Source organism: Rhinolophus sinicus, chromosome 4 (assembly GCF_057876585.1).
Source record: "Rhinolophus sinicus isolate RSI-liver-muscle chromosome 4, RSI-T2T, whole genome shotgun sequence".
Taxonomy (NCBI): domain Eukaryota; kingdom Metazoa; phylum Chordata; class Mammalia; order Chiroptera; family Rhinolophidae; genus Rhinolophus; species Rhinolophus sinicus.
This window is the reverse complement of record NC_142504.1, coordinates 53,794,018-53,819,524: the sequence shown is the minus strand read 5'-3', so window position 1 is coordinate 53,819,524 and position 25,507 is coordinate 53,794,018. Positions and strand designations below refer to the sequence as shown.

General features: G+C 36.1%; 1 protein-coding gene across 25 annotated transcripts in view; it reads right to left on the bottom strand.

Annotated features, from left to right (window-relative positions):
• The window catches only part of SUGCT (succinyl-CoA:glutarate-CoA transferase), a 743,714-nt gene that overhangs the window by 699,303 nt on the left and 18,904 nt on the right, over positions 1 to 25,507 (bottom strand). For 23 of the 25 annotated variants that reach the window (XM_088797837.1, XM_088797832.1, XM_088797824.1 and 20 more), the window contains exons 4-6: positions 16,785 to 16,870; positions 16,198 to 16,248; positions 9,420 to 9,540 (exon numbers count right to left, since the gene is read on the bottom strand). The exons of the other annotated variants lie outside the window; for them this stretch is intronic. In XM_088797837.1, coding sequence (XP_088653963.1) covers positions 9,420 to 9,540; positions 16,198 to 16,248; positions 16,785 to 16,870 — 258 coding nt within the window. The remainder of the gene's footprint in view (positions 1 to 9,419; positions 9,541 to 16,197; positions 16,249 to 16,784; positions 16,871 to 25,507) is intronic. 25 annotated transcript variants of the gene reach the window in all.

Genomic DNA, 25,507 nt, shown 5'->3' with positions numbered 1-25,507 from the left:
TTTTTTTTATTTTCTTAATCCCATAGTTTCATAAAGAGTTCCCAAGAAAAACTGTAATAATGGTCCTTATCCCAGTAACAACTCATTTTCAGTTTTAAAGTGTTATTTGCTATTGGAAAAATACATTTATTTAGAAATTATGTATATGGAAAAACTTGACCTTTTCATTTCTGTTTAAATAATTGAAAGTGTGCATGAAATTAGTTAAAACACTTTTATTAAATATTATCTCTTCATATTTAAAAACTTTGAAGACAGATATCTCTGGTTTGCTCTACTTAATGTTATTCTTTCCCACCTGAACAACATATTTCTTCAACAAAATTTGAGTTTAAGAATGTTCAAACAGGACTCTTGTCTCAATTTCCGCTGAGGCTTCAAACCCAGAAAAAAATCTCTTAAGTGCCAGAACACAATGCAGGCCATGCTAAAAACTTATAAAACCATTTTTGTTTATCTTATTATCACCCATTTGAGGGTACGCAAGCAAAAGTGGAAAAGGAAGACCTTTTTTAGCAAGGCTTTCCTTAGAAAGAGTTAGCAGCGTGCTGTGTGCCACAGTGGAGGGCAAGCAGCCTCCCCTTTACTTCAGGCCACATGAGGATGACTTCAACAGGAGCATCCGAGGTTTTGGCCTGTGTTCTGAGAATGTGAAATTACCTCAGAACTTGACATGTGCTGAAAATTATACCAAAGCAAGAGGTTACGGTTACATCAGTTCAAAGCAGCAAAACTAACAGATTTGAGAGTAAACTGCACTTCTTAAAATGGTGAAGAAGAGGAAGCTTTCCCTGGGGGCCAAGTAGAACATCAGGAGAGCAGACCTAGTTCATTTAAAAGGAACTGTACCCAGGAGGGCAGCCTATAGGACAAGACTCCCTGAACACATAGACTCCGCATAGAGGACTACCAAAACCCAGGGACCAGAGGGGAACGAGTACAGTCTGAGCTCTCTGACAATCCTACAAAGCGCCCCATAAGACAAACAGCCATCAACTGATCTTCAGGCATGCAGAAGGCTCCAATGTAGGGCTCCAACTACACCAGTCAGATAATGGGGTTTGTGTACCAGTTCACTTGCAATTCCCTAAGAGGGCCTGACTCTAAAGGAATCACAAACAGCAACTAGCAATAAGGAAGAGACAGATCATGGAAGAATGAAGAAACTGACTCTGACTCTCCTCTCGTCTCTTCTCCTCTCCTCTCCTCTCTTTTCTTTTCTCTCTTTCTCTCTCCCACCCACCTCCCTCTTCCCCTTTTTGCCCTCCCTCCTCTTCAGGTTTCCAAGTAGGCAGACTCAAGTTGGGGAAAGGAAAAGTCACAAATTGTACAAGAGTCTGAAGTCTTTATTTTAGATTGGACTGGACTTTTTAATACTTTAAATGAAATAAGTGGGGAAAAAATCTGTAGGACTTGCCTGGGATTTCATCCATGAGCAAGGAAAATGAGTCAAGAGTGCAGGTTTGCAGAGGTAGGGTGGGAAAGAATGAAGTTCCTGCTTACACGCCACTGAGTGTAGCTCATGTGACACATCTGTTATATGTGTAAGGGTAAAAAGTATTTAAAGATAAAAACGGTATGCTCTTGGGGGATAAAATGAAGGCATAAAGTCACTTTCTGGAGCCAGTCCATGTCTACAGACAAAATATAATCTATATCTCTAGCTTTATGGGCTCTGTTTTGAAATCTTATATTTATGTGCTAATATTCTTTTCCTCTGCAGAGACGGTGTCATTGTTTGTTTAAATAATGAGTTTGGTATGCAGTGGTAAATACGTCAAACCACCCTTCTGTCCAGGATCACTGACTTTAAAAGTGGGACAGATGGCCATAACACCATGAAATTCTGGGGAAAAACTATTTCCTGATAGAAGAGACACTCATAATTCAGACCAGTAGTTCCAATTATTTTGACTATGAGGACCCATTTTAATGTCATATCAATATCGATTATTCAATCTAGAAATGATGCGTAATGCCATGTGAATGTCCTGTGCACTAACCTGGATTACCATTTTTAGAGGTTAAAAAAAACTTGACCTTGTTACTCCATTAGACTTAATTCTAATTCTTTCCCTTTTCTTTCTTCTTCCCCACACGCGATCCCTTCCTCTCTCCCTCCCTTCCTTCTTTTTCTCCCCTTCAAAATTTTAATGGATTTACAGTGCAAGCAGACTTCTAATTATTCTTTAGAAGATTGATTACATGGTAAATACACAGAAAATGATGAATATAACTCACTCCGATCAACTGCAGTGTGTTCTGTTTCGTATTGTCACTGCCGTGATATGAATGCTGGGTAAGCTGCTAGCTCAAAATTCTCTGCTACTGACTCTGGGACTCTGTGAGTGCAGTGATTTCTTTAGTAATCTAAAGATATTTTATCTTAGTAGCTGCTCTCTGAAATAGGAACTTTATTTCAATGTCCAGTGTTTATGAGGAGGTTCTTCAGTGAGTCAACCAGTATTTAATTCCTGTCTCTTCTAAAGATGATTTTTAATGTAACTTGCATCAAACCCCTCTACTCCTTTAACCCCTTCCCGTATGCTAGGGCACTTACACACCCATGCAGTGTCTTCTCACACCTGCTCCAGTCTGGCAGTCCGGGCCAACTTAGCCCATTAGAGGGATCTAGAGTCTTCCCACCTTCAGACCTTTGCACCTGACACTCTCTCTGCCCAAATCACTCCTCCCCTTGCTCTCTGAATGGCTGGCTCCTTCTCATACTTTAGGTCTACTCAATGTTACCTCCCCAGAAAGGCCTTCCCAGACCACCCCATTTACAGTATGCATCCCCTCCTCCATTAATCTCCATCACAGTATCGTTCGATTCTTTCATAACAGCACAATTTGTTAGAACATGCCAAACTATATTTTCAACTTTTTATAAAATGTCTCCAACACTAGGCTGTAAACTCCATAAAGGCAGGAACCATGTCTGCCTGTACATGTTACCATGTTCACCCTCTACATGCAGCACAGCCAGGAATACACAGACGCTCGAGAAATATTTGTCGGAGTGGGTGGGAGGGGACTGACGGAGGGAAGAGGAAATGATGTGAGCATTTCTGAACCTTCTCTTCTTACTTCACATAAGAGGGTGAAATAATATAACAATACTCATGTTTATTTGTCAAATATAACTGAAGTCCTGTGAATATCCCTTCCCTGCCCTATGTCCCTGCCTCCCCACACCCCCCGGGGTAATCATTCTCTTAAATTTAGAACTTTTCATTACCATGTATGTCTTTATATTTTAAACACATATGAGTGAATTACTCAAAAATACATAATATTTTGTATAATTTTAACACTATATAAATACTAGCATATTCTATATCATCTTTTGTAATTTGCTTTCTTCACAATTATCTTTGTATAATTCATGTACACTGATGTTATGTAATTCCAGTTCATGCTTTCCACTGCTAACTAGTCTCACATTGTATTACACATATATCCATTTTCATATTGAAATATGCTTGCTATTTTCAACTTTTTGCTATTACAGACAATGCTGCTACAAACATTCTTCTTTATGTCTCCCCTTGCGCATGTTCCAGAGTGTCTATGGGGACAGGCATAGAAGTGAAACTCCAGGTCATAGGGTAGATTCATGTCTGTGACTTGTCTTCTTGATTTTTTATAGTGCTTTTGATACACGAAAGTTTTCATTTTAAAATATACTCCAGTTTATCAACCTTTTCCTTTGTAGTTTGTACTTTTTGCATGTTGCCCTACAGCAATAAGTGCATTTTCCTATATTTTCTAAAAGTTTTACTTTTTTATATATAGGGCTTAAGTCGACCAAAAACATTATTTCACTATACAGAATAAACCCTAAATTCAATTTTATCGTTTTCCAAAAGGACAACCAATTGTTCTACCATCAATTACTGCATATTTCATCCTTTAATGATCTGTAGTATAAGCCCTAAAAAAAAAAGTTTCCATATATGTGCCAGTATGTTTCTGAGCTCTCCATTTAGTGCCACTGATCTATTTCTTTATTCTTCGGCCAATATCACATAATCTTATTATTATGGTTGTATAATAGGTCTTCACACCTAACAGGGCAAACCTGCCTCCCATGTTCTTCCTTAAAACTGTCTTGGCTATTTGTTTTTATACGTGCTATTCCTTTGTTTTTATATGCGCTATTCCTTTGTTTTATAAGTGAAGCTCTCTGACTTTTTCTATTTAAAACTAAAGAATGGGTCTAACTCTCTGGACTGTTCTCTCTAAATTGAGTCCTAAAGTCCCTCATGAGGCCCAAGTGGAATCTTGGAGCCATTGGGGAGTCACAAAACTCAAAAAGGTACTTTGCAAACCCCTTCCTTAAAGAAAAAAAAAGGAAATTTTATTAAAAAGCATACGCAATGTTCCTACCACAAAATTAGTCTAATCAAAATGCCATGCTTATCCTTTTAGAAAGAAAAGAATAATGAAGTTAACAAGAAAAAAAATAAATATTTTAACATGTGGTAGAAAGAATTCTTACTGCTAAACTTTATAATTAGTAACATACTCAGAAGATATAAGGAAAAGAAGGCACAACTTAAAATTAAGTTGTTGTGGAAAATATTTATATAATTCTAAAAGCATAGAGAGATAGAGAATGGTCACTCTTAAAAAAGACTTTTTACAAAATATAAATAGGTCCTTTCAGAGATTCTCTGTAGCCAGTTGTACACAGGAAACCCTTCAGTTTTCTCAAAAACAAATTCCTAGTGAAATAGCTTTTTAAACACTGCCCCCTGTTGTTCATACTCAGCTTCCTCTGAGATGATAAAAGGATGGTGCTAATAAAAATAATCAGGCCCTTCCTCCCTTGTGATCAGTCTAGCATTTTTGTCTCCCAGACCAGATTTCACAGCCTGAGGCAATCTCAACCACACAACTGTCAGAGTGCATTAAAGTAAATCTCCTAACCATTCTAAGATTACTCTCATCAGCAATAAGGCCAACACGGGAGTGAAAACAGACTATCTGGGCTTGGACAGCACTGACAAGACAGCAACAGCACTGGAAACATCAGGAAAGTCTAGGGTCCCAATAACAACATGTGCAACTTTAGACTGATCTAATCAGTCTTACTAAAAAATAAAAAAATAAAACATTGATTACCAAGAATATCAAACTTTTAAAAAAGAGATGGCCCTTGCTTTATATACACACAAACTCATGACTCATAAATGACCTTTGCTTCCAAAAGAATCTGTTGAAATTTAGACTCCCTGATGAGCAAATTTTTTGGTGACTCCCACCATTGCAAATATGATTAACAACAAATGAAAGAGAATAGCAAAAATATATTTTTCTCAACTAAAATTGTTCAGTGTCTTGTAATCACAAAGTCCATGTCATCACTTAACAGTGATATATGTCTAAGAATGGAAAGCACAGAGGCACTTAATATTAAGTCAAGAAGCCTAAATTTTAAACCCATCTGCTATTACATAGCTGTGTCACTTTAGGTACTGTAGCTATTCTAGACCTGTTTCCTAATCAGGAAATAAAGGAGACGGTATTTACTATATGGGTGTTTTTCTAATGATTGTGTGTAGATGCAGAAGATTATAGAATTACGAGAGTTGCTTTTTCAGACTACACATGCCTCTCTCCATCACCCCTTTATTCCCCCAGTCCTATCATTTAAAAGCATATGATACCCCCATTTTCCCCTTAGCTGAGAACTTCTGAATTATATAATCTATCTCCTAGGCTCTTTGCCACACTAAAATGTTAATGCAGGATTTGAGAACTGAAAGAAAAGAGAGATTCTCCCATCACAAGCCATGGCCCAGAGGAGCTTTGGACTCTAACCACAGTTAGGTACAGATGTAGAACGTTGGGAAGTGTGAGACTTCCCATTCTACTTGGCTTGGTGATGTGATAAAATGCATTGTCATTCCCAATCTTCACTCTTCTCAGAATCCATGTCCTTTGCCATGCGACTTTGTAGTTCCTGCCACTAGAGTAGAATATATTTCATCACCCAGTGGTATTGGGCTTGGTCATGTGACTTTCCTCCATTAGCAGATGTGATGTAAGCAGAGGCTTTACCCTTGCTTGTGAGAACGGGCTTCTTCTCTTGTGCTCCTGCCTTTCACTAGGAGGAGAATGGGCATTGGGCAGCCACTGATCTGAGGGGCATGAGACACAGAGCAGACCAGGCCCCAGCCTACAACTCGGAGCCAAACCTGATCAGTCTAGATCCACAGAAACCCAGCAAACCCACAGTCATGGGAATGAGAATATTTATTGTCATATACGATTTTGCATTTGTCATATATGCAGTATTTTTATGGTAAGAGGGCAATTCAGAAGGTAATATTTTACCTATTTTAATATTTTAGACCTCAGAATTTCCATTGGACTGCAAGATTTTAAGGAAAACTCCCTGTCTCACATATTGATAGTGACACAAAAATGAAAGTGTGATTACAGATCTATCAAATAGTACATACAGAAAGAGTCAAATCTAGTGCCCAAGGCATCTGCTATGTACAGAGCCTGTGTCTCGTGCTCACTCAGTAGAGAAGTTAACAATCGCTAGGCTCCTCATCATCTAAAATAACAACAAGCAGTGACACTTTGCAGTTCCAGCTTTAAAATACCACTACACAATAATTACATTGTGAAAAGCACCATTTATACTAACATAGTATGTCATAGTCAAAGTATCAAAATATCTCAACCTGAATGCACAGAAACAGTATTTTGATAGTTATTATTTTATGAGTAATAAATACTTTAAGATAACATGTTTTTGTGGCTTTTATAGTATAACAAGATTTATACATAGCTATGTATTTTAAGATAAATTTATTGAACTATAAGGAGGAAAATGTTTGCTTAGTTCCTTTTTAAAACCTTTTTAAATGTACTAATTCCCCTTCTTGCCTTAGGAAAAAACCTAACGCATAACGACAATACCTGAATATTTACTTCATGGTGCAGGCTCTTTTGATACCTTACAGTAATGATCACTGTATAGAGCCATGGACAAACTGTAGAAGAAATAACAGATTAGGCCACCTATGCACTAACCCCAGGCTATCCTCTGAAAGTTTATTTGGAAAATGTGAACATAATATTTACAGCTCGGTATTATCTCCAAAAAGTGGACTGCACACAAAAATAGCAGCTATTAAAAACTCTTTAATCAAGTTCTGCTTATTTATTCACTGATTCAAGAAACTCCCATTGAGTCCCTACCATGTGCTCTGCACTGTGTGTAGAACTGAGAATAAACAGGGTAGTGGAGAAGACAGGCAAATAGAGAGGCAAATACAAAATGTGACAGAGAACACCCCACCCAATCTTCAAGGACCAACAAAGGCTGCACAGAATGACCTCCACGGCGAGAGCTAAAGGACAAAGAGTCAGCAGGTGTGATTGGAGAATAGAGTTCCAAGTAATGGAACGTGACGTGGAAAAGCTCTGAAGTGAAAGGCAGCATGGTGAATTCAGGAGCTGCAAGTCATTACGGTCTATACACGCTTTATATTCCAGGCCCTTCTGCTTAAACGTCTACACTTTAAAGCTTAAACTGTCTGTAAAAATAGACACTTTCTTCACTTGGCTTCCAGGAGGTTCTCCTCCCACCTCACTGACAATTCCTTCTCAGTCTTCACTGTTTTCTTGTCAGCTCCCAAACACCTAGTCATTGGAGGGTATCAGGCTGCACCGCTCGGACTCTCCTTTCTCGGTCTACATTCGCTCTCTAAATGGTTTCAGCCAGGCTTCAAATACCATCTAGCTGCTCACAGCTACCAAACTTTACATCTCCCTTCAACTCTCAAGCCATATCCCTTACTTTACATCTCCACCTGCATATCTAACAGGCATCACAAGGTGAGTCACACTTCTTAAGGGACTTCTAAACTTTCAAAACCAAACTTTTAACATTTTCCCTACCAAAACTTCTTTCTACAGTCTTACTCAACTCAGCAAATAGCAATTCCATTCTTCTGATTGCTCAGGCCATGTGTACTCTTTCTCTGCTACCACATCTAATCTTTCTGCAAATCCTATCCCCTTTACCTTGGAAACATATTCAGAATCCAGTCACCCTTCAACTACTTCCACCATGATCACCCTAATTCAAGCAACCATCACTGCTCGTCTAGAACATTTCAATCGCTTCGTAACACGTAGTTCTTCCGTCTGCAGCCTTGTTCTCTACAGTTTGTTCTCAACACAGTAGCTAGAGTGATCCTTTTAACAATATGTCAGGTCACATCACTCCTCTACTCAAACCCTCTGGTAGCTTCCAATCTTACTCAGAGTAACAGTCAAATTCCTGAAAAGGCCCTTTAAGATCTTGCTAACCAACACCGCCTAACTTTCTCCCCTTAGATTCCCCCTCACCCAGGCTGCTTCAGTCATTCCTGCTTGTTCTCAAACATGCCCCACACATTCCTACCTCAGGTCCTTTGCACTTACTGCTCCTCCTCTGTCAATATCTATACGACTCACTCCTTTACTTCATTCAGGTCTCTGCTCAGATGCCACCTTATCAATGAAGGCTTTTCTCACCTCCCAGTAAAAAATAGATCCTCTTCACCCCACCCCCTTGCCCTGTTTTATTTCTCTCATTAGTCTTTAAAACTACCAAACTCAAGTTCAAAAACAAAAAAAATGTGTATTTATTTATTGATTGATTACCTGTCTCCCTACTTTAGAATGTAAATCTCCTTGCGAGCACGGATATGGTTTGCTCATTGCTGTATCCCAGAACCTTAGAACAATGCCCGGCAGATAACAGGCCTGCAGTAAGTATTTGGTGAATGAATGAATGAAGACTGAAAATATTATGAATTTTTCTGACAAAAACTATTAAGGTAACTTTCAATTTTCAGAGCCACCTCATCACATCCCTAACTAATAGTTATGTGCTTATAAAATATGTAAAACTAATGAATATGATGACTGTTTTTTCCCTTTGGCCTAAACACATACACAAACACACATATATGAGGTTCAATATAAGGGCTGAACAATCTGGAAGATGTTGTAGCACTTTCTTCCTTCATGTGGCTTAGCACTTTTGAATATATTGAAGGAATATGCTGAGTTCCTATGTTATCATAAGTTCCTATGCTAACATTTCAACTGCAATTCTATATATGAGTTAATAACAGTATTTTGCATATGTTTGCAAAATAGCAATTTAAACAGTTGGCAAAAATTATAGGCCGACAACTCACAAAAATATAATTTACCAATAAATACATGAAAAATATTCATTTAGGTTAATGTTCTTTAATGGTTAATTTTCAGCAACCTAAAATGCCTTTGGAGGAGAGGGAGAGCAGAACAGCTTCAAGAAAACCAACACTAGTAAGAGGTTTCTTATAGACCAAGAAAACCAGAAACTGGAAACCCGCCCTCTGAGAGTGGGACTGCCATACCTGTGATGGAGCAGTACACGACGTGTGGGGCGATCCTGTCTATGTCTGCATACCCCAGGCCCAGGGCGGACAGTTTGCCCGGGACATAGTTTTCCACAAATACATCGCAAATAGCTGCAAGCTGAAGGAAGAGGTAAAGATGAGTCAGACTCCACAAAGGACCTCCAAACTTTCAACAAATCCCCACATTCTAGAATTCTAATTTCAGTAAACACAACTGACACTCACTTTTGTAATAGTCCATAAAAATCACAGGAAAAGTAAAATTACAAAGTAGAATTAGATCAACATAAAGGTGCTGGTCAACTACTTGAGGTATTACTGCCAATAAAACCATGGCTATTAAAATTTTCAGTAAATACCATGGTATTAAATGGATTTTGATTATCTGAAATGTAAGAAATATCTAGGTTACATGGTCCAAATATATTTTCAGAAGGTTAGGTAGAAAAATTAGAATATAAGTATATAATAAAATATATGAAAAACATCTTTTTAAACCCTTTATAAAAAACTAAATATAATGTTTTTACTACTCTTCATCCTTATTAACTGATGTTACTCATTACAACATGCACATATAGGCACTTAACACATGTAAACGTGATTCTGAAATGTTTTCATACTTTTCAGATGCTTTCTTTCCAAAAAGTTTTAAATCTAACAAACCATTTTTGAAAAACTATTAAACTATAACCCAGTGAATCAGTAACTGTCTGAAACAAGACATAGATTTTGATTCCGAGATCACTGCCATAGGAATTAGAGGACAATGAACCATTGAAAACCTTAATCTTAAAATTCTTTTCAAAATTTCAATTGTGACTACGTGTCTTTTATAGTCTTTTTAAGTCATCACATAAATTATTCTAGGTCACCCAGAGAAATTCATTACAGTAATTCTTGAACACATCCAAGTACCTAATAATTATTTATCAAAAATTTTAATAGCCATATTGACATAGGTGTAGATACATTCACAAACATGCAACTAATGCAAAAGAATCAGACTCTAGATCAGGGGTGGGCAAATTCTTTCCATAAAAGGTAAAATAGTAAATAGTTCAGCCTTTGCAGGCCACACAGATCACCTATCACACATTCTTCTTTATTTTCCTTCAACAATCTTTGAAAATATAAAATCCACTCTTACTCCATGAGCCATACAAAAATAAACCTGATTTGGCCCACACAGTTTGCCAACCTCTGCTCTAAATGGAAAAGGTTGAAGTAACATAAACTTTAAATGGAAACACATAAATAGCTTGAGTGCTGGTGTATTACTGTGTCACCAAATTTGGAGTGTGTATATGGAATTTCCTGACTTAACCAAGTTTGGGATGAAAGGGGGAAATCTTAGGAGACATTTCAAGGAAATAAAGAAATAAGCTGTCATCCTCAAGATCACCTGAAACTGAGGCACCAGAACCAGGTGACCACCTGCAGAAGAGGAATGATAAATGTATTAAGATACAGACAGAGACAGAAAAGTTTAAGTATGCACCCCAAATCTCAAGCCATATAGGTATCCTTTCCAAATTTCAGGTGCCAATTAACATTGAGCTGCTTCTCCTATGGGCAAACTCCATGGCAGTATGCTATGGGAGAGTCCCAATAAAGGTGCACTTATTAATGATTCTACCAAGTATTGCTTGGGGGTTTGGACAGAGGGCAGATTTTAGTATTACTAAAACACAAAGCTACAGTTACACATCACTTTATTCTACAAATTTCTTTGTACCTCTATTTACTACTTATAGGGCACTCCTTCAAGCACTAAAGAAAACAAACTACATCAGACACATCTAGGCTTCTACACTGGTCATATGACCCAGCAATTTCACTCCTGGCTATAATCAAAAACAGCGACTCAAAGAGATACTTGTATGTAAATGTTCATAGCAGCATTATTCACAAGAGCCAAAAGGTGGGCACAACCTGTGTCCATCAACAGACAGATGTATCCATAAAGTGGAATATTGTTCAGCCATAAAAAGTAAAAACATAATAGATGAAACTTGAAAAGATTATTATGCTAAGTGAAATTAATCAGACAGAAAACTAGAAATGTTGTATGATTTCACTCATGAAATATCCAGAATAGGCAAATTCAGAGACAGAAAGTAGATTAGATATTATCAGGGGCTTGGGGAGAGGGAAATGGAGTTATTAGAGAGTTACTACATAATGGATAAGAGTTTCTACCTGGGGTGATGAAACACTTTAGAAATAGTAGTGATGGGTTGTACAACATTATGAATGTAATGCCATTAAATTGTAAACTTAAAAATAGTTAAAATGGAAAGTGTCATATTATATACATTTTACCACAACAAAAACGAATTTTTTAACTACATAGGGCATTTGTATATTTAGACTTCTATGGAATCTTACAACACATCTCAATCCTCATAAAGTATTCAGATGGACCACAAACAAAATCACTGTTTCAATAAGACAAAAATATAGATATAATGAATAACCTATGCTAACAGAAAGTATTCTAAATATCTCAATTAACCAAAAAAAAGTAGATTAAAAAATAATATACATGGTATTATCTCATGTTTTGGGGGGGAAATTGGTACACAAGGGTATAAAGAGATGTGATATGATACACTAAAATATTAATCTTTTTGCCCATGAACAGACATTGCTTGTGCAACAAGAAAAAATTTTAATTAAAAATGTGTTCAGAGTTCCATGTAGTCTGACTCTACAACGTTATTTAAAAAAATATGGAAAAGTTGAGTTTAAGAGCTAAAGATTTCTACTGATAAAGATGCCCAGTAGTTATTTATGATACCCAAGAACTGAATATGCATGCATTAATATTTATTGATAAAATATTCCTGGAAAAGCATATAGGGAAGAAATTATTCTATTTTCCAATTTATAAATATTTATTTTAAATAAGTAAAAACTAGCCACTTAATAGATTCTGATTCTTCGTGAGTTTGTCATTCAACATATTCTCTCTTCCTCTCTGTTTCAGGACATTCGCCCATTTCAAGATCATGTACTTGTATGTCCCCTATAGCTTTAGTAAAGTCATTCATAAAAATTCAAAACAGTGCTAAATTCAGAGTCATCAGAAAACTTTCTCTGAGTTATACTGATCTCTACGCTATCTCTAAGTCTTATACAACTCAACTGCTTCAGCGGAGACCAAAAGTTTATTGCATTCCCCTGACACAATAAGCTACTAGGAAATAAACTGAGAAAAAAAATACTGGTTTCGGGCCGGCCCGGTGGCTCAGGCGGTTGGAGCTCCGTGCTCCTAACTCCGAAGGCTGCCAGTTCGATTCCCACATAGGCCAGTGGGCTCTCAACCACAAGGTTGCTGGTTCGACTCCCGCAAGGGATGGTGGGCTGCGCCCGCTGCAACTAGCAACGGCAACTGGACCTGGAGCTGAGCTGTGCCCCTCCACAACTAAGACTGAAAGGACAACAACTTTAAACTGAACAGCACCCTCCACAACTAAGACTGAAAGGACAACAACTTGACTTGGAAAAAAAGTCCTGGACGTACACACTGTTCCCCAATAAAGTCCTGTTCCCCTTCCCCAATAAAATCTTAAATAAAAAAGTAAAAAAAATGCTGGTTTCCAGTTTTACTGGTCATCACCTCTCCTTCACCTAGGAGGTCACAAATTACCTAATAATCTATTCTAGAATTTTGCCCAGAATAAAAACAAGCACAATTTTGCATGAGTTACAGAATGCACCATCTTTTTCTTTCTAAAAGGGAGTAAAAAAAAATAAATCTTCCTTCCAGTGACAGAGTAAATAAGAACTAGAATCAATTTGAAATATAGAGTACCTGATTCTGAGTTCTCTTCAGAATATAATTTAGGAACAGAATGGATGAGCAAGGTAAGAAATAGAGGTGAAAGATATGATAATAATTTAACATTTATGAGTGAAAAAAATCATAAAATAATTTTTAAATGTTATATCGAAGAATATCCTTACTCATAGGAGATGTATTCTGAAGGATTTAAGAGCAAAGTTTCATAACACTTCCCACTTACTTTTGAGTAGTTCAAAATACACACATAAACACAAATATATATATATATATATATATATATATATATATATATATATATATACATATGTAAATAAGCAAATATAGGAAAATGTTAAAATTGTTGCATCTAGGGATAGGGTAAATGAGAGCTGATTATTATACTGTCTTTCAACTTTTTTATATTTGAATTTTTCATAATAAAATGTTGGAGGAAAGTAAAACCTATGACATTGCTCTGTGGACCATTATACATGCACACAGTATGGATATTTTGTGTCAACTAATTAACATGGAGAAATATTTAAAATACAGACAACATGTTGCAAAGTTATCAAATCATATTGTCATGAAAATACCAGGCTCCACACAGATTTTCTAAGCTAAATTTTATTTTTCAGACAACATATTTTTGGTTAACCTAGTTGACAAAGGAGTCATATTTTTTGGAACCCTCATGCATCCAGCTGATTGCTTTGTATAACACTTTGGAACGGTTTCTATAAACTAGACTCATTTTATTAGCAATCATAGCCACCAAGGTCTGAATGCAGAGGTTGTTTTGCTATTCTTAAGGCCAAAAAAGAAATACACGCCATAAAGAATAAAAAGACTAGGCAAAAGTAATTTTTCTTCTGGGCAGTAAGATATATAACTTAGGAATAAAATAACCAACTAAAAATCATAGACATGAATAATGTCTCCAGACAATCTAAGTTTAATATGAGTTGAAACGTACTTTACTGTTATCAATCAGACATGAGGAGAAAGCAAGCCCACAATGAAACTTGATTTAAAATTGTTATAGTCTGGTGGAGGACACTGGCAGGATCCAAGGAGAGTGAAAAGGAAGTCCCAGCAATTTATTTATTTTGGTCATAATTATACCTGTAGGCCTAAAATATTCAAATGTACACTGATATCTTACCATGTTTCCCCAAAAATAAGACCTAGCCAGACCATCAGTTCTAATGCGTCTTTTGGAGCAAACATTAATATAAGACCCAGTCTTATTTTAATATAAGACCTGGTATAATATAATATAGTATAATATAACATAACATAACATAACATAACATAACATAACATAACATAACATAACATAATATAATACCAGGTCTTATATTAATTTTTGTTCCAAAAGACACATTAGAGCTGATGGTCCAGCTAGGTCTTATTTTCGGGGAAACACAGTAGTAATAAGAGTTATGAATTCCACCTAACACTGCCTCATCAAAAAGCCCTACTGAAATTGTAAAGTATTTGCTCAATCAAATCTGAAACCTTGACTATTCAGGATAAAGTATCAGAATGTCCTGAAAAGAAAGCGAAGAAGCAGAAACTGTGAACATTGAAGATGAAATTGAGAACAGAAAGAGAAGAATTAAGAAAAGAACAATCTCTTAGATAAAACACTACGACTACTACTACTACTATTACGACTACTACTACTAATAATAATAACTACTGAGAAGATAAAAAAAAGGACCTGAAAATGAAGACAGTGGGAGTTGGGTTGAGGTGAGAGTAGCCACTATAGAAAAACAGAGCAGGGGTACAATAAAATGAAGAACAATTTAGAAAAATCAAGCTAAGTTTCAACTGAAAAAGAAAAAAAAATACTAAATTATGCTATAGAAAAGAGATAGGAAAAAACACAGTAAGATCAGGACAATCATCAAGCTTTGGGTTCAAAACATATCTAGTAAACAAAAATTCTAAATTTGCTGGATTGATCCAACAGAACCAAAATGGATGGTCATGGATTCTCATCTTAATAAGTTATCTTTCAATCAGCCAAACAGAAAGGAAAGTAGCAACAGAATAATGATATCAAAGTTAATGATTTGGTATAAAACAAATTTTGGGATTTGGTTCTCTAATCAAATAGACATATATACATTAGATTACATTTTAAACTTTAACAAGGATGGCAAATAAGTTTTATCTCACTTGATGAATCCGACTTCATGTGCATCAGAAACAATAACAATAATGACTATTTAATGAGTGTTGACTATGGCAGGCACTCTCCTACACATATTAATTCAATTCTAACAACAACCGTAAGTAGGTACTATTATTATCCCCATTTTACTGAAAAGGAAACAGAGTCATAAAGAACTTAAGTAACCTGCCTGAAGTCACATAGCTAATAAATAGAGAAGGGACTTGAATCTGAGCAGTGGAATGCAAGGTATGCCCCAAACCATTGTGTAATCCTGCCCCTGAAGGAAAGATGATAGATCAGGTCTGGACATACCGGCCATCTGAATGTTAAAAAAAGCTTTGGGCTCTCACATGATGTGTTACCCAGGGTCCAAATTCCAGCTCTTCCTTCCCTTTACTAGATATGTGATCTTTAGAGCATAACTTAAGCCCCATAAGACTCATTTCCCTGCTGTGAAAATGAGGATTCTAATACCTCATTCACAAGTCAAATTCTGAAGATTTGAGGAGATAATCTAACTAACGTGCCCAAGCCTATGATTGGATATAGTGTAGGCACCCAGTAAATGGTAGCTAGTACTACAATTGGACACCCTCATGGAGAAACATGATACACAATATACAAGAAATTATAAAGAAAATTATACTTACTGTAAAAGTAAACTTAAATTCTACAATGGCATTTACAGCAAAATTACAGATTGTCAATGAAATAAAATTTATAACACTTTTACTGCGAGGTTCAAATCCGTAATTACAACCCAGGTGGTAAGAGGCCCTCCATCGAGCATACTGTACCTCTTTGATGATTTTCACCCCATTTGGATCCTTGATATTAACAGCTATACTCTAAAAATTAAAATATATATGTTAAAATGGTATCATAAAGTTTTTTCTTTATTACTGACAGTTCAACAAGGGAGCCATTCATATCATAGATTCTCCCCTAAAAGCAAATGTATTTTCCTCCCAAAGGAACATTTAAATCATCTTTACTGATTTTATTTGCAATTTAGATGTTACACTGTAGCAAGGATTATAGTAAAAATTCTTCAAATAATAATACCAAATATTAGGCAATTACTACCATTCTCCAAAATAATGACAAACGTAAAACACCATTTAACGATTTTAATAAAACTATTTCCATTATAAAACCATTATAAAGTCTCATGAAATGTTTTAAGTTAGTAGAGAAGGAAGATTAGTAAAAGCTCTGTTGTTTCTATTTGGTAACTGGTGAAAGAATAAAATTTCACCTTATGTGAAATATTAGTTACATCTACAAAAAGTGTGCAAACAAACAAGGATGATATCAAAAGTTTCATCATTACAAGAAAATTACATAAAGAAAGCAAAAGAAACAAAAGGAATGATAGTCTTACTTTTTTATTTCTGTTTACACTGAGAAAATAAGTACTTTCTGTCCCCACAAAAGGTGGCCCCCAAGTTCGTGTATCATCACCAGCTCCTGAAAATAATATGAGCTATTAATTTTTAATTCTAAAACATCATGAGACATTTCAAACCAACAGGCTCACTCATCATATATGTACATTCACAGATGCCTGAACAAAATCTACTCAATTCAGTGGAATTAAAAACCTAGAGGAGGCCATAGGAGCGAGTCGACTGTCCAAAATCTTAACCTGTTCACGTTAATCACTAAATCCCTCCTAAATCCTCCTTCACTGAAATCCATCCCTGAAAATCAAAATTCAGAAAGTAATGTCCTACTGGCAATCTTCAGATTTCATTAATGGCAAGTTTGGGGTGGGAGGGGGAATTACTCTGTTTTTGGCAAGCAAGTCAGTCAGCCCTTTCTAAGTGTTTCTTGGTATTAAATATGCAAAGAAAATGTTGAGTCTACAGAAGATGCTTGTTAAATACTATTTAAATCAGAATAATGATCAGTTAGGCTTTATAATAAAATGGCATCTGAGCCTAGGTATAGAACAATGATACACAAATTGTAAAAAAAATTCTGTTTAGGATTTTTATGTGTTCATCAGAGATATTGGTCTGCAATTTTCTTTTTTGTGTTATCCTTGCAAGTTTTTGATATCAGAGTAATCTTGGCCTCATAAAATGAGTTAGAAAATAATGCCACTTCTTCAATTTTTGGAAGAGTTTGAAAAGGAGAGCTATTAAATCTTCTTTGAATGTTTGGTGGAATTCACTAGTGAAGCCATCTGGTCCTGGATTTTTGCTTTTGGGGAGGTTTTGGATGATTGTTTCAATTTCCTGATTGTTGATCAGTCTATTTAGATTTTCCAGTTCTTTGTGATTCAGTCTACGAAGATTATATATTTCTAAGAACTTGTCCATTTCTTCTAGGTTGTTGAATTTGGTGGCATATAGTATTTCATAGTATTCTTGTACAGTCCTTTGTATTTCTGTGGTGTCCATCATAACTTCTCCTCTCATTTCTGATTTTATTTGAGTCTTTTCTTTTTTCCTTAGTGAGACTAACCACACGTTTATCAATTTTATTAATCTTTTCAAAGAACTAGCTCTTTGTTGCTTTAATGTTTTCTATTGGCTTTTTGTTTTCTATTGTTTAATTCTGCTCTACCTTTTATTATTTCCTTCCTTCTACTGATTCTGGGCCTCATTTGTTCTTTTTCTAGTTCATTAAGATGAAATGTTAGTTTATTTGAGCTTTTTCTTCTTTCTTGAAATAGGTCTGTAATGATATAACTTCCCTCTTATTACCAATCTTGTTGTATCCAAAAAATTTTGACATGTCGTATTGTTATTCTCATTCTTTATGTATCTTTTGATCTCTTCTTTTATTTCTTCTTTGACTGAGTCATTGTTTAGTAGCATGTTGTTTAAGCTCTATCTATTTGTGGTTTTTCCCTCTTTCTTTTTGCAGTTGATTTCAAATTTCAAAGCACTGTGGTTGGAGAATATGATTGATATGATTTCAGTCTTCTTAAATTTGATGAGGTTAGTTTTATGTTCCAGCATATGGTTTATCGTTGAGAATGTTCTATGTGCACTAGAGAAGAATGTATAATCTGGTGTTCTGGGATGAATGGTTATGTAAACATTGATTATGTCTATTTAGTCTAATAAATCATTTAAGGCTGATATTTCCATATTGATTTTCTGTGTAGATGATCTATCCATAGCTGCCAATGGGATATTTAGGTCCACTATTTGCACTTTCGTCAGTGTGAATAATCTATCCAAAGCTATCAATGGGATATTTAGGTTCCCTCATATAATTGTGACTTTTGTCACAATAAAAAAAGTTTCTCCCTTTAGTTCTGTTAGTAATTGCTTTATATATTTTGGTGCTCCTAGAATGGTTGCATATATACTGACAAGTATTATATTTTCTTGATATATTGTCCCCTTTATCATTATAAAATGTCCAGCTTTATCTCGTTACCTTTTTTACCTTGAAATCTATTTTATCAGATATAACCATATATGTATGGGCATATAATTTTTGACAAAGAAGCCAAAAACATACAATAAAAAAGAGAGCCTCTAAATAAATGGTGCTGGGAAAATTGGAAAGCCACATGCAAAAGAATGAAAATAGACTACTATTTCTCACCATACATAAAAATTAACTCAACATGGATCAAAGACCTAAATATAAGACCTGAAACAACAAAATATATAGAAGAAAACACAGGTACTAAATTTATGAACTGTGGTCTTAAAGAGGAATTTATGAATTTGACCTCAAAGGCAAGGGAAATAAAAGCAAAAATAAATGAATGGGACTACATAAAACTAAAAAAGCTTCTGCACAGGAAAAGAAACCATCAACGAAACAAAGAGGCAACCAACTGAATGGGAGAAGATATTTGCAAACTACACCTCCAATAAGGGTCTAATATCTAAAATATATAAAGAACTCAAACAAATCAACAACAACAACAACAACAAAATCCAATTTAAAAATGGGCAGAGGACACGAACAGACAGTTCTCCCAAGAACTGTCAGACAGTTCTCCCAAGAAGGCCAACAGATATATGAAAAGATGCTCAACTTCACTAGCTATTAGAGAAATGCAAATCAAAACCACAATGAGATACCACCTCTCGCACCTGTTACAATGGTTATTATCAACAAGATAAGAAATAACAAGCATTGGAAAGATTGTAGATAAAATGGAACCCTGATACACTGCTGGTGGGAATGTAAATTGGTACAGCCACTATGGACAACAGTATGGAAGTTCCTTAAAAAAATTAAGAACAGAACTATTTTATCAGCCAGCAATCCTACTTCTGGGTATCTACTTGAAATTTTTGAGAATATTTACCATAAAGGTATATGTACCCCTATGTTCATTGCAGCATTACTCATCGTAGCCAAGACATGGAAACAACCTAACTGTCCTTCAATGGATGACTGGATAAAGAACATGTGGTACATATATACAACAGAATACTACTCATCCATAAGAAAAGATGAAATACTGCCATTTGCAATAACATGGATGGATCTTGAGAATATCACACTAAACGACGTAAGTCAGACAGAAAAGGTCAAGAATATGACTTCGCTCACATGTGGGACATAAAACAGAAAGCAACAAACAAACAAGACAAACAAACAAAAACTCATAGACACAGACAGCAGTATGGTGGTTACCAGAGGGAAAATGGGTAGTGGGGAGGTAGAAGAAGGTCAAGAGAGTCAAATATACGGTGACAGAAGGAGACTGGACTTTGGTGTTGAATACACAATGCAATTTACAGAGGATGTATTACAGAATTGTCCATTTGAAACTTACATAATCTTATTAATCAATTTCACCCCAATAAATTCAATAAAATAAAAAAGGTCTGTAGCAACAAAAAATCAGAAAAGGCAAAATAAGTTACTGATTAGCAAATTCAGTTAATTTGGAATACTATCTTAGAATAAAATTTCAGTTTTCCAGGTCTTGCTTCAAAATAAAAGTTTAAAAACATCAAAAAATAGGGTATTTTAATCTAGACATCTACTTCAAGTAATTCTGAAATGTATTTGTATTTGATTCAAAGACAGAAAGAATTACAGAAAAAAGTTTTCTTGCACAATAAACAACTGGCAAAAAACAGATAGAACTCAGAAAATGAATCAATAATTAAATGCATCACTTAAGAATTTCCTAAGTTCAGATTAAATATTGAGGTAAGAAACTAATCACTATATATGTGATTACACTTGAAGAATCTATCACTAGCCCCCCAAAAGAGAATTTGTGAATGTAAGTTAAAGCCTAAATTTCAATCTCATTTTAATGATATACCGTGTTTCCCCAAAAATAAGACCTAGCCAGACCACCAGCTCTACTGCGTCTTTTGGAGCAAAAATTTATATAAGACCTGGTCTTATTTTAATATAAGACTAGGTCTATAATATAATATAATATAATATAATATAATATAATATAATATAATATAATACCGGGTCTTATATTAATTTTTGCTCCAAAGACGCATTAGAGCTGATGGTCCAGCTAGGTCTTATTTTGAGGGAAACACAGTACCTAATCTATTAGCCCTCTGAAATAGACAAAGAAAAATAGATGCAGCCTTTTGGAAAACACAACCAGTGACTAAAATGGACTCATTTATTTAAGAAAAAAAAAAACTCACAAGAGAAAGAAGACACAGGACAGAGGAAAAAGAAGCATTAATTCTAATGGGAGATGAACCCATAACAACACAAAGCAATAAATGGTAAGTATCAAACAAAATAGCATGTTCAAAACATCTGGGGGAAAAAAAAACTCCAAGAGCCCACACAGGGAATCTTCCAGCAGGAAACCAGCAGAGGCCTCATGGAAAATGTATGTGTGAATCTGGATCTTCAAGATTAAACAGGACCTCTCACAGTCAAGAGAAAGTCCAGACACTTCCATTATTTTGCAGTTCCCAACACATTAAAAAAAAAAATTTAATGAAGCAATGCCAAGATAAAGTTAAAATCAAACAGTTTATTTTCAATGTACGTGTTCATATCTCAGGGAGAGATAATGTCAGAAATCAAAATTAGAGGGCTGTTCGGCTTTCCTGCCCGACCTGTCCTTGGTATACAACCAGGGTTTTAGAGAGGCACAGGATCGATGCCAACGGCACATGACAGGAAATAAACATTAAAGGTCACAAACTGGTAAAATGGGCAAATGGAGAGACATATCTCATTTGACCCACACAAAATTTAAAGTTTTTAACTAGCTGCCATGATTTCAAAATCTGGAGGTCTCATATAAAAATTCAGACTGCCTTTCTTAATTGATATTTTAGCACATTCACTCATTCAGCAAATATTTATTGGGCATCTCCAAGGTCACAGATACTGTTCTATGCAGAGCAGACACGGCAGTGAACAAAAGACCAACATGCCTATTCTCATATCCCTGCCTACTAGGGACAACCCTGAAATACCCAGTCTACTTCACTCATTCATGTAACCTACCTGGCCCTGGAGGCATGGAGTTATCACCCAATGACTAAATCTAAAAATAGAAGAACATACTTAAGCTTGATATGCTCTTTGAATACACAAATAATAATAATTTAAGTCCTAAGTCAGAAAACTACAACCAAATTTTATTTAATTATAGAACTCGAGAAGTGGACACAAAAAGTGACTAGTTCTCTACTGAAATTTGAAAATACTGCCAAGTCACTTTTCCTTATATTTGTGTTGAATAACTACCTCAAAACCCAAAATAATTCAATGTATAATAGGAACACTAAAATGTATTGGGCAGGAGAGTCAAGGAAAAGAGAGGAATCTGTGGAAAGAGTGATGAACACCTGCTGGGAACAAAGCTTCATACCAAGTGTACAGCTATGGGACATAATGAAGCCCTAGACGAAGGAGAGTGGCCCTCCATAGAAACAAAAGAATACAAAGGAAAAATAGGCCTAAGTAAATAGGAAATAATTTCTCAAATTAACATAAATACAAATATTTGACCTAGTGATCACCTGAAATAGTGAAAAATTAGATTGGATGCTCTACCTAGGAATGAAAGACCCAGTGATTGAAATTAGAACATGCTGTGGTACTGAAACTGGATAACAACATTGAAATTAGAAGTTTTCTGGAACCTGAAAAAGAAGATGTTCGGCCAGAAAGTTATTCAGCATGTATCCAGCAACAACTAAAAGCAGCAAACAAAACTGACTGGATAAATGAAGCATTATCTCTGGGAAGCAGGATTCATCAGGTTCTTCTACCACCTGGAACCTGATAAACAGAGTCAGATAAATATATAATATATATCCCCCATGCTGATCAGAGGATCTTCTGCTAACTGCTTTGGCCTCCTAAGAAGAGCTACTAGGCAGAAAGCTGAATCTTTCAAATCAAGCCTTCTACATTAAAGGTTTAATCAATATGGTAAATTAAGAAGTTGATGTCATGATAGTCTCTTGTGAGTCTTACAAATACAGGCACACTCTTCAAGGCTAGACCATTTTCACTGACTTGGGAACTCTGTTCCAAATCCACAAGGATTAGATAGTCAAGAATAAATAATGATGCTAATTTTTGAAACCTTCCCCAAAAAACTGCTTGTAGGATGATGTAGGGATATACAGAACACAGACTCTGCCCTTTGAGTGCTTGTTGGAGGAAAGGGGCACACAACATGACACTTTTCTAAGCCACCTGACCAATACTAGCATGAACTGAACACCAAAATGCTAAGAAGGCACCAAATAAAAGTGAGATTGTGTACATAGAATAATTTTATTTGGTGAACAAAGGGGGAAGAATGAATGGGAAAGATGTTAGATGAAAAACATAAAAACAAAGAACTGATATAAGTTTAGGTGTTTTTCCCTCAAAATCTCTAAAATTATAAAATGGGAAAATGTTTCTTTATTAGAAATAGAAAAGAATGACCTAGGTTGGGGTGCGTGGGTTCCTTTTTCTTTTTCCTTTTTTTTTAACTATCTTTCACTGGAACCCCAAATCACTTGTAAAAGGTTTCCTTTTTTACATTGCCAAAATTTAATTTCATAATTATCTGACTTACACCACTGGGCACATCTGCAAAGTTTCTGTGCCTTCTAGACACATAAAAGGTTACTGTGATACCATTAAATACCAGCAGTTGCTTTGCTGTGCTCTGAGTTTATAAGGGTGAAAGGTGATTGTTCAGGAAAATAGAGCAGTCTATTTGCTGTGAGCCAGGCACTAAGACCTCACTCCCATACTCAGTTATAATTCATGACAGTACTGGTGGGGTGCCCTCATCCCTCAATGGAGTGAATGCATCTCCACTGAAGCCTGCTGAGAGCACCCTGCGTCCCCACCCACCATCTGTGCCTTCACTTGCAAGCTTTCTCTCTCTCTCTTGCTCACTCTTTCCTGGGATCTCTTGGTGTTAATATTGTTGAGCTACTACTGCTTTGTAAAGGTGGCTCTTCAAAAGGAAACTGTCATTTAACTAGGGGAAGAGCTGGAAGGAACACATTACAGTGTTGTTTACATCTCATTTAGAAAATGTCAGTTAGGAAATGGACAAAGAAGCAATTGTCTTAAACCAACAGCTGACTCTCAGAGCAAAGGATGCACTGCCAGTCAGCAATTAGTAAGAGGCACCCATGGCCTGAACGTGGTGGGAGGCCAGGGATGCCACACAAAGTGTGTGTGACCATCCAAGTTAATCCTGTTCTGAACCTGAGTTTCAGAGTCTGGAGTCGAATCTGAGAAATGTCTGCCCACTCTCTCCAGTGGCTTGGACCAGCCAGTGGTGTGAGAGCCAACCCAGTGCCCACATGCTGCCCCCATCCGTGATACGATGCCGCCCACTCTGAGAACCAAAGCTAACTGCCCTGGGGCTACCCAAGCCTCAGCTCAAAATGATCAAACCCTGGGCTTTACAGCGCCCTACTTAAACTAGCTGGGGTGACATGTGTGGTGCAAGCTACCTTCTGACATTGAATGAGCAGAGAGGACCCAACCCGCTCTTGGGTTCCTTGTTGAAGGACTTTGACTCCTTTTGCTTCTCTCCTTCCTCTATGTCCTGTTTCTTCCTTTTACCTTCCCCTTATCCTTGCCATTACTTCATCGCACAGTGAGGGACTATGATCAGGCCCACTCCAATCTGTCTCAGTGTAAAGCTTGTGTGGGGCTAAGGAGGGCCAGAATCAGAGCTAAGTGCTTGGATATTCCTTATTAGCTGTGTGACCTTGGATAAATTGCTTTCTCTCTCTGTCTCTGTCTTCTCATTTGTAATTTAGGAATAATAACATCAGCCCATAAGGTTGATGTACAGATTAAATTAACATAGGCAACTGCTCAGAAATGTGCCTGGCACTATGATAAGGGTTGTTAGCATCGTTACATGTTGCATCTCAGTTTCTACCAGGGGCTTCCAGGTGCATGTGAAGAAACTGGCTTAAGTCTGAGCACTAGGAACCTATAAAGAGTAAAACGAGATCATTAGCATAGGTTCAGAGGCAACTACCGTATTTCCCCAAAAGTAAGACCTAACTGGAAAATAAGCCCTAGCATGATTTTTCAGGATGCTGATAAGCCCTACCCCAAAAATAAGCCCGAGTTAAGATCGTCAGCCAGATGGACGCATTTAGTACATCCATTGCAACACACGATGGACATATTGAATTTAAAAATAATAATATTGATATTTAATTATTATAAATAATATTATTAACATTAATACTTAAAATAAGTGATAATATAAATTATAATTAAGTACTTGTAAATACCCAAGCAGGCGCCTTTGGACAAGAAATAAACGCCTATGTAAACAGATGAACTCGAGACTTATTGCCAAATGACAGAGTACAGACACAATGCACGAAAAATGTGTGCACTTGATAACGAACAGACGTGGTTGTGTCTAATATAAATCTTCATAATTCAACATATCATGTGTTGTAACAGACATACTTAATGCACTCGTGTGAAATAAAGAAACGTTTTCTGAATTTTGGTGCCTGCAATTTTTCATCGCTTTTGTGTGGACCATCATTCTTAACTGTCATCATTTTTGTTGCCACTCCTGTCTCGTAAGTCTTCAATTCACACTTGATTTAATGGCAGATTTAAAGGGAATAATATTTTGATCCCCAGACAAGATGAGTGCAAAAAGAAAGAGCTTTTCCA